This window comes from Hypomesus transpacificus, chromosome 18, assembly GCF_021917145.1.
Source record: "Hypomesus transpacificus isolate Combined female chromosome 18, fHypTra1, whole genome shotgun sequence".
NCBI lineage: Eukaryota > Metazoa > Chordata > Actinopteri > Osmeriformes > Osmeridae > Hypomesus > Hypomesus transpacificus.
Genome location: NC_061077.1, coordinates 10,714,993 through 10,724,296, shown reverse-complemented (window position 1 = coordinate 10,724,296; position 9,304 = coordinate 10,714,993). Strand labels below are relative to the sequence as shown.

At 42.0% G+C, this 9,304-nt stretch overlaps 3 protein-coding genes across 3 annotated transcripts; 2 read left to right on the top strand and 1 right to left on the bottom strand.

Annotated features, from left to right (window-relative positions):
- The first annotated feature begins 193 nt into the window (after window positions 1-193).
- atp6ap1b (ATPase H+ transporting accessory protein 1b) lies at window positions 194-4,253 on the top strand. Its single transcript, XM_047040738.1, has 10 exons — window positions 194-349; window positions 691-817; window positions 1,298-1,372; window positions 1,470-1,663; window positions 1,787-1,824; window positions 1,939-2,024; window positions 2,139-2,362; window positions 2,528-2,578; window positions 2,752-2,983; window positions 3,160-4,253. The coding sequence occupies exons 1-10, from the start codon at window positions 228-230 to the stop codon at window positions 3,373-3,375; spliced, it is 1,365 nt and encodes a 454-aa protein (XP_046896694.1). The 5' UTR covers window positions 194-227; the 3' UTR covers window positions 3,376-4,253.
- Window positions 4,254-4,446: 193 nt separating this feature from the next.
- LOC124481067 (protein pitchfork-like) lies at window positions 4,447-5,816 on the top strand. Its single transcript, XM_047040838.1, has 6 exons — window positions 4,447-4,465; window positions 4,543-4,682; window positions 4,805-4,903; window positions 4,988-5,121; window positions 5,242-5,359; window positions 5,748-5,816. The coding sequence occupies exons 1-6, from the start codon at window positions 4,447-4,449 to the stop codon at window positions 5,814-5,816; spliced, it is 579 nt and encodes a 192-aa protein (XP_046896794.1).
- On the bottom strand, window positions 5,459-9,013 carry taf8 (TAF8 RNA polymerase II, TATA box binding protein (TBP)-associated factor). Its single transcript, XM_047040796.1, has 8 exons — window positions 8,814-9,013; window positions 8,420-8,579; window positions 8,191-8,289; window positions 8,023-8,085; window positions 7,697-7,821; window positions 7,404-7,551; window positions 7,053-7,195; window positions 5,459-6,490 (listed from the first exon to the last, which is right to left on the bottom strand). Exons 1-8 carry the CDS (start codon window positions 8,859-8,861, stop codon window positions 6,350-6,352), a joined length of 927 nt encoding a protein of 308 aa, XP_046896752.1. The 5' UTR covers window positions 8,862-9,013; the 3' UTR covers window positions 5,459-6,349.
- Window positions 9,014-9,304: the final 291 nt, after the last annotated feature.

Here is a 9,304-nt window from a genome sequence, read left to right as displayed (position 1 = left end):
ATCGATCAGGATAGTTTGATTAAAAGCTGACCTAGCAGAAGTGAGCCTTGTAAAAAATACTTTTCTTTTACACTGAGCTTTTTCATGGTGCATTGACTCAATCCGGTAAGAACGTTTCTTTTTTCGTTTTGGGCAGGGCAGGGCAAGCGTAAAGAAGGAAGTTTACCGTCGACATATGACAGTCAGCTGATGTGTACCACGTGATCCAGACTTTGCGGAAAACGAAAATGGCAGGAGTTGAGCAGTCGAGAAAGTCTAGTGTCATGGCTTTATTTGCCTTTTTATTTTCAATTTTCTCGATTGGAAGCTGTAGCAGCCAAGTGCCACTATTAATGTGGTCCAGTGACGGGTAAATACGTGATTTTTGTATTTCAAAACTAATAGTTATAGTAAGTTTTAATCACTTCCATAACTATAGTTAATGCAGCCACTGCTAGCTACCCATCAGCTACGACTAGGTATTTAGCTAGCATAGCCTTATGCTAACAACTTTAAAGCTAAAAGTTGTTAATGTATACTAACTGTATGTTCAAAATATTTCATGAATATTTACAACTCAATGATGTTTCAGGCAACCAGTTCAGTTAGAATGCTTATTTGTGTTGTGGAATGTTGTAGGTTAGCTATTTGAGGAGAACAGATCATGTGATTTAAATAGGATGACAATGTTTGAATGTTTTGTCTCTACAGGTACAGTTTAACACCACTTGGTTCACCTTCAGCTGGCCATATCACGTCTAATAGCCAGTGGTTGTCCTACCTTAACTCTGCCATGGGCCCTGGCCCACATAACGTAATACTCTTTCTTCAGGAGAAGGTGAGAAGCTCAAACGGTTACGTGTAACGTTGCTCTTAATATCGAGCCCATAATCAGAGTAATACACTTAAATCCGTGTTGACACAACACGTTTTTAACTCTCCTAGCATGACAGCCATGCTGTAGGCACTCGTGATGCTGTGATATTCTCACAATGGTGTGACAATGAGCCTCACTTCCCCCTGCACACACAGCTTCCTTTCTGAACCAGGCCCATTACTTCAATCTGGAAGTTACCCAGTTAAGCTCAGAAAGAGTGGCTCAGTCTGAGTTCTGGGTTCTGGTAGGAATAGCTCAGTGGTTGAGAATTTTATAGCAGATTAAGAAGTTGCTGGTCAAAATACCCCTCTGTATGTTGCGTTGAATTAAAACAACTTCTAAATTAGAATATTATTTATTTTGTGTTATGTAATAAATGAATGTGTCTTCTTCTAACATTGGCCAGTTCCCTAAAATTCTCACTGTGCTTGTTCTGTCTAGTTGAGCAAGGACGACTTCACAATGTATGGTGGAGTGTTTGGAAACAAAAAAGATAGTGCCTTTCCCAACCTTGAGGTAAGATCTGGGCTATAATATAAATAATTTTCTTGCAGGCAGAGACTGCCTAGTAACCATCCATCTTTCTCTGTGTCCTTCTCCATTTCTCCAACAGTCTGCGTTGCGAGCCTCCCCTTCACAGCTGGTGTTGCCTGCTCTGGCATGGCCTGGCTCGAGCGCTATCCCGGCTCTGTTGCAGGACAAGCTGGGCGTCTCTCCTGTCCTCATAGACCCAGACACGCTGGCCCATCTTCACCTGAATGCATCTGCTAGTAACCTGCTGATCATCAATTTGCCATATTCTGCTGGGTACAGATCCATGGCAGATATGTGAAGGGTTATTTTAAAGTGCATGCCAAGATTAAGAAGTCTATTGATAGTAGATGGTGTAAAATGTACTAATCCTTGAAACGTATTATGTTTGTTTTTTAGTACATCCATGTCCTGTAAGCAAGTCCTGAAAACCAATGGTAAATTAAGTTAACTTTGTACAAGGAATTGTATTCAAGTAATATTAATTGCATAGTTTTTTTTCTCATATGTTGAAGACCTCTTTGTGATCAAATGTGTACCTGTTTCTACAGATGAAGTCATTGGAAAGGTTCTGAGCATCATGAAAGGCCAGAATGTTCCGTATATCTCCATTTACACTGGGCTGAAGCCATCACGGGTAATGTACAGCCAATGAAGCCCTCCCGTGTACACCCTGTTTCTATCAGACATTGAAAGCAGATGCGAGCAGTTTAGAACAGGTCAAAGAGGTTTCCACTCCTTTGTCCCCCAGGTGATTGCGGAGGTGTCAGCTGGCCAACCTAAAGGCCGGTCTCTGCTACAAGCCATGGAAGACACCGTCAAGGCACCCTTGATGTTCAATGACACTGAGGGAAGGCCTTGCATCATGCTTTGGGCACAGGACCTCGAAGTTAGTTTTGGAACTGGCGAGTGGGTGCGTTTGGCTAATTTCACTCCAACCATGGATGGCTCCCAATGCAACGTCAACACCTCACAGTGAGAAAGCTAGTCCTGCTACTTATTCCTAGAGATTTGACAAATTGGTTTTTATCATCCATAATCTGACCAAGCCATATTGTGTCCATATCTTTCTCTTTTTGTCAAAACAAACAGACAATATCAGTTGATTGATGTGTAACTGTTCCGTCTTTTTCTTTGCAGACTTGTTCTGAACTATGAATCTCTTCCTGTTTACACAACCGTCCGTCTCACGTAAGTGGAATAAAATGGAGCCCTTGTACATAAGATGTTGTGGCGAAAGAAAAGGCTTAAAAATATGACAACAACCATGACAGCCTTATGAAAAGAAAAAAAAAGAACATACTGAGCATCCTTCCATCCACTTCAATAGTGCTCAGTTGGTAACCCAAAGCTTTAATCTACAGCTTCAACATGAGCCAGCGGCGCTACCCTGTCTCAGGCCGAAACTGGTTCACCCTAAACAATGTGGTCGTGGTGGGTCAAGGTGAAACGGCGACATTCAACGGCAGCCGTGGCATCTACGCCCCCTCTGAGTACTCCTTCCACTGTCAGTCTGTCAGCAGCGAACGTGACGCCCTGCTGGTTCCGGCCACTGAAGAACGCCCCAAATGGAGACTCAACTTCATTGACTTTCAGGTCGGTACTTGTGTGGTTTAGCTTTCTCCTACAAGTGGGCAGCTATGTCTTAAGGCTTTAGTTGAAGTGCTGTTGTGTGAACCCCCCCCCCCCCCCATCACGATTTATTATTTGTTATCCTATATTTATTCATTATTTATTTTTTATTTCCCAACCTATCTTTTGTTGTATTGCAGATCCAGGGCTTTAATATATTGAATGGAACAACAGACTTCTCCTATGCCAGTGACTGTGCAGGCTTCTTCACGCCAGCCATTTGGATGGGCCTGATCACCTCACTGATCATGCTGCTGATCCTCACCTACGGTCTGCACATGATCATGCAGGTCCACACCATGGACCGCTTTGACAACCCCAAAGGTCCCTCCATCTCTGTGCCTCTGTCTGAGTAACACACACCGCCAATTCAGTGCCCCTGAATGGTTAAAGGGAGACAAGATGCCATCCTCCACTTTGCTGAGGGCCCTTCCTTTCTTACTTCGGAGCAGCTGTTCAGTACCTCAGTAGAACGTCACTTCTGTTGATTTAGCTCCTTGTCTTTCCCGCTGTCAAGCCTAAACTTTCATCTGGAAACCGTGCCTGATTTTTCTCCATCATTGAAACCTTCTTTCCTTGGTACATTCCATTAATTCCCGTCATCATTGAACTGTTAGTGATTGCGAGTTAAGTGAGTTACCCTTGGTTCTTCAAATGTATGGTTACCATTCAAGAAATTGTCAGAGAGTGCACTGTAGATCTTCTTTGCCAATACATAACTTGAGTATTCTTCTACCTTGTTAAGGTACTCAATCTCACTCTTGAGTGGAATGTAACTACAGCATGAGAGTTGTAATTTGGTTTTAGTCTATCAGTAAGTTTCACACCTGTATAATTTAAGACTACGTAGATGAAATAATTATTTGTGTATATATGAAGTTTAATTTGTGTGTCGATACATGCTTGTGAACGTTTGGGTTGCCTTTTGAGACGCAAAGAATGTTTCATTGTTTTACTTACCCCAAACTGAAGTCTATTTGCATGCTATGCTGAAAGAACATTTGAGATGAAATAGATTGTAATGCTTGCTAAATATGACACGTGCCAATGCAACAGTTGAATTAAATAATATTTTATCTTAGAATAAATTCATTTATTTATAAGAAATCTCCCTATTTTAGTGCCAAGAGTATACATGTATAGGTTTATGCTCTGCGAGAATGGACCATGTTGATGCTGTACTCTTACTGTTGCCAAATAAAATATTGATAAACCGCGCGTTTGAATTACAAAATTGAGGAATCAATGTTTTTTTTACCCGTCTCGCTGAAATGCTCGTGGTAGGGCGTTTAAATTGCATTGCCTATATAAAAATATTTCACCGAGGATGCAAGAAAATGTCCACGACTGACTGATAATGTATTTTTTTTTATCAATTTACGAACGACCACCTGGTTACCATCGTTACTAGACAACAAAAGGAAATAATGGCTGTACGGTATTCAGGTAAAATAACTGTTGCGGCGTCTTAAAAACATCATAAAATATGTAGTGCTACCTATTTGAAACTTGATTTGTGTTAGGTGCCCATGGGAGAGTAGCTTTTGCAAGTTGCCAGGAGAGGAAAGTGTTCCCGACCCACTATGCTCCTAATCGCTTGGGCAACACGATGTCATATCAAGGAGACCCACATCTTGGCCCTGGCTGCTATGACAATCACGAGGTAAGTGACCCATGTATGATAAAACCCATGCAACTTCCTACTTTCAATGAACCATCACGAAACAACTGAAAAAATAGCCTGTTTGGACAATCCCTGATTTCTTCCTGCATATTCCATCATAGATTCATAAATTTGCGCATGATATACAAGTGAGACCTGAGAGTAATAAAGGATACGTTATTGCTGCAAGGACTGCTGCACGATTTATGCCCAACACTCAGGTTTGTTACAACATCTCGTCAACTTACATTAAGTGTGTGAAGAGCTGTATTAATCTTTTTCTCACTCTCTTGACAAAACTCCAGACAATCGTACTTTCACCTCAGAAGTATCAGCCGGATAACACCCGGCCTAAGGTATTCATTCCCAACAGAACACCCTTCAACAGCACCAATCTGAGGTTCAGGACTAAGTCTGTTGACGCTGACTGCAATCCAGGGTGAGTAAGTGGTGGCTTTAATACTACAATTCTGCACTGGTAACCTCAGACATGTGATGCATTGTATGCTTATTCAACTACATTTATAGCCTATTAATCTTGACAAATGTACTTGTGCAGCCCTGGGGCATACACTCCAGAGGTTTCTTGCAGCAAGAAAGTGTCCTGGCCTATGAAGTTTGGTTCTCCAGACTGGGCTAGACTGTCTAAGCCAGAGAGGAGAGCACTCAAGATGGAGGTGTGTGGATGAGCTTAACAAGTCATTGTTATGCTACCTTACTTATCTAACTTGATTTCATTAAGCAGAGCTGTGATAATGAAAGCAAAATGGCAAATATTTTTGTAAGCATTTTTATTATAAAAACAGAAACCACAGGTAAAAACGATATAACTAAAATAATGAGAAATGTACAGTGACAGACAAGAATTCCCTGTTGTTTATTTTGTTATTGTACATAGAACTGTAACATACTGGGTATGGTAAACTCAAACTTCTCATTCATCTTTTAATTCTGAAAACAAAATACTAATTGAACTGTATTTGTGGTCTTTGATATATGTACTGTACTGTCCTGCAGCAACATTTAACACTTCTATGTTTTTTCTTTGTCTTTAATTATGTTCAGCTCCCTTGTGACAAGGAGTTTCAAAAGCAGAGGACCAGAGAAGCATACCTCAGTCTATTCTACTCCTGATTCTTCTAGAGGCCCATTCCATTACAGGCAGAAATAAACTACTTTTTTGATGTATACAGCCATCTTTCATGGTCTCTACTAGATACTGAACCTGGACATGGCAGATGAAACGTCTGTGCCCATTTCTACTGTTGGGTACTGTAATAGATTCAAATGTGTCTTGGGGGAACAGAAAGGTTTTCACAACAACAAAAAACAAACATTCATGACCTGCTCAATATGCTCATATAACTGTTGGCATAATTAGGAAATTACCAAACATAAATTGGAACCTTGATACAGTTGGAAAACATTTTACACCTTTTTTATTTTTTTATTTACCACAACACTTGATGCTCAGTTGTGCACATTTGGCCAGGGTTGCAAGTCAGAGTCTCCCTTCAGCTGCAAGCACAGATTGAGAGTTCTCACCAATTCTCCCTATGGGTCCACTTCTCATAGAGGCACAGGGTGGTGGAGCTGGTCTAGAATGTTCCATTTGTTGTGGCTGACAGATAGGAGTCCATATTAATTTCACAACATTTTAATTATTCTCACTTCTTTCTCCTTACTTTGGGTTTCTTGACTGGTCTCAGATATGGGTTGTCTATCATGTTCTCCTCACTGGCCTTCACTGAGGGCACCACACCCCCAGGGGGCAACACTGAATTTTCTTTATCAGCTCCCGGATCATCCTGGTTTAGTAAAGAAAAACAAACAGAAGGTACCCAGCTAAATTGGTGGTTTTGAATGGACATTTATCACAGATTGTTTTCATTGCACAGCCTTAGAGTGCAATGAAACATTACTTATTATAATCAAATTAGAAATGACAGGGTTTCCATGAAAAGGTCATTTAGCAAGGATCATATTGTGAGGGACATACATTCTCATGCAGTATTTGGTTTTCCCCTGCAAACTATAGATAATCTACACTAATAAGTGATGGCTTGGTTACCTACCAAAGCATTGAGGGGGAAACATTTCCTTTTATCATGGTTGCACACATAAAGCCTTAGACACAATGCAGCATTAAAATAGGCACTGATCTCAAATAAACCCCTAAACTCAGCCTCTAGAAACGTACTGTGCACAGCATAGCTGCAGGCCGAAGCATCAAGTGATCTGATAGGCTGACTGAAATTGCTGCGATACTGCAGATAATCCAAAGATACTGTCCCAATGTAATTGAAGTCTCATTTTGACAGGGAAATATGGTTGTATCGTCGGGCAGGCATATTTCCTGCCAGGACTCACGCTGATGATGTTGCCAGGAGTGTTTTCGCTGTCTGTCTGGTCATCTTGTTCTGAGGAGTCCGTCTCCTCCAGGGTCTGCAGCTCCAGCTCTGAAGGGAGCAGAGCACTCAGGTATGGAATGGCGCTCCGCTGCGCTGCGATCACTGACACAACAAAAGCCCCCCCCACCAAAAAAGCAAATCAATCAATACCCAAACAAACAACAAACTACCAAAATCTGTCTTGGAGGTCCAGCAGGAAGAAACCACTAGGGTGAAGCTGTGAGAGGAACTAAAGCTGGACCTTCAGGGGGGACGGGGGGCTGGAGTGAGACTGAGGGTAGGCTATCTCTGGACAACAACAACCACTCACACGGGAAGGCAGTGATGTCATCTTTAAAGAGGCTCTGCGTTTCTCCCGTCTTGGCCATGAAGCGTGTCAGCGCCCGCTCCACATCCCTCCGCTGGGACGCCGCCTTCTCTCTCACCACCTGGTAGTCTGACACAGGCTCCCGAAACGTCTGGGGGAGAGAGGACGGGGGTTAGCTCCTTCACCCAGGTAGTTTTGGTCGAACATTTGAAAGTGTTGATGATAAGATCTGTGTTGGTTATGAAATTGTGGTAATACAGGCTCATTTCCTCTGTTTGAAATAGGGGTTGACTCACAGGTGTTTTGATGTAGGTGTGAGGGTCTGGGAACTCTGGGAAGTGGCTGGGGATATGGGAGGGATGCGTACGTTTCTGCCCAGCAATCAAGGCCTTGGGAACCACAGGCGGGTTTGTCACTGGAGCTGCAATACACAGAATGATCAGTTCCCATCTTCATGCCATATTAAATACCCCGGGAGGTAACATTCCATGAAAATTGTGCTGACCATGTCCTGTATTAAATTGTTTACAATGGCATTTTTCAATGAATCCTATCGTTAGTGAAACTAACGGAATTTGGTTTCCATCCAAGCATAAGGACAGCACAGAGAGGGCCTACTCACGGGCAGTTATCACCATCCTCTGGGATCTCTTGGCATACACTGGTAGAGTGTCCACATTGAAGCCTTTTTTTTTTTTTTTTTTTAAGGGAAAGGAAAATAATATTATTAAATTGAATCAGACTTTAAAAGAAACATTCTAGCTGCATGTCTAGAAAACGCTTCCCCTACCCATTTCAATGAGCGAGACCACAGCATCGGAGAGAGTAGGTATGCTTCTGGCGGTGTGTTCGCAGTAGCTTTTGGCGCATCGTCCCACTTCTGATATATCTGGAACAGCAGAGAAGATAACGAATACAGGACGTTAAAAAAAAATAAAAAAAGAACTTACTCTGCATTTGATTTAAAACACCTAGCTACAAATACTCATTCACGAAAAACAGTGACCGTCATGACGTACAGCTCTGCATCATCTCCGTTAGTGACTCCACGGCGGATTTCTCTGCGCTCTCGAACCCGCACTCAGTCAACAGAGCGCTCACCACAACTTGGAGAGTTCGACGCCTAGCGAGGTGGTAATTCTCTGCAGGAGTGGTGGTTGTCTTTCCGCCGCCTGAGCGCTGTAAAACAACAATTTAGCTTTATAGTAGCTAACTGACTGACATTGTCATGTGAACAACCTGTCATTGTTCTAAATGTTTGATGCTGCCAGTGCCATGGAAAACCTCAACATACTGGGTACGACTCAACGGCCCCTACTGTGTGTATTCTCAATAAATCGTAGAGCCACGTAGTGCCAGGATTTAATCCGAGACCGTCACCGTATCGTCACAAATAAAATTTATTGTATTTACCCCTCCTAAATTCAGCGATCCTCCGGCTGCCACCGCAGGATCTGCCATCCTTTCTTGTTCAAATTTGAGTGCTTCTAAAACAATTTTACAAACACATAACCCCAGTAAGAGCAAGTCAGGCTACTTCAACTTGAAACCAGCAAATGTAGGAACCATAGAGGTAGGAACGAAAACAGACAAGCGTCATTTCCAGTTGTCACACGGAAGTCTTCTTTCTTTGTCTTTTTTGACCTCGTTTTAGTTAGTAGGTAGAATTTTTTGCTATTGACGCTTGCTGGTTGGAGTGTGTCATTGCAGAGGCACATTGCAAATGGTAGATTTGAGTAATTGATTTGGGTTGGTTTATATGAGAAATACTATTACATAGGCCTACTATAAAATCATAGAGGAAGTGTGTCACAAGTGTGTATTTGTTATATTTAACATATCATCACTGCCTCAAATAATTGAGACTTAACTTGTAACTGCCTCCAAAAGTCACACACATTCTA

Excerpts from the sequence above, each read along its gene's own strand:
- atp6ap1b (XM_047040738.1), top strand. The coding sequence starts at position 228 with ATGGCAGGAGTTGAGCAGTCGAGAAAGTCTAGTGTCATGGCTTTATTT. Across the intron at positions 1,664-1,786 it reads AATTTGCCATATTCTGCTGG|TACATCCATGTCCTGTAAGC; the intron begins GTACAGATCCAT and ends TTTGTTTTTTAG. Across the intron at positions 1,825-1,938 it reads GCAAGTCCTGAAAACCAATG|ATGAAGTCATTGGAAAGGTT; the intron begins GTAAATTAAGTT and ends CTGTTTCTACAG.
- LOC124481067 (XM_047040838.1), top strand. Across the intron at positions 5,122-5,241 it reads GACGCTGACTGCAATCCAGG|CCCTGGGGCATACACTCCAG; the intron begins GTGAGTAAGTGG and ends GTACTTGTGCAG. Across the intron at positions 5,360-5,747 it reads GGAGAGCACTCAAGATGGAG|CTCCCTTGTGACAAGGAGTT; the intron begins GTGTGTGGATGA and ends AATTATGTTCAG.
- taf8 (XM_047040796.1), bottom strand. The coding sequence starts at position 8,861 with ATGGCAGATCCTGCGGTGGCAGCCGGAGGATCGCTGAATTTAGGAGGG. Across the intron at positions 8,086-8,190 it reads GGTCTCGCTCATTGAAATGG|GCTTCAATGTGGACACTCTA; the intron begins GTAGGGGAAGCG and ends AAAAAAAAAAAG. Across the intron at positions 7,822-8,022 it reads GAGGATGGTGATAACTGCCC|CTCCAGTGACAAACCCGCCT; the intron begins GTGAGTAGGCCC and ends TGTGTATTGCAG.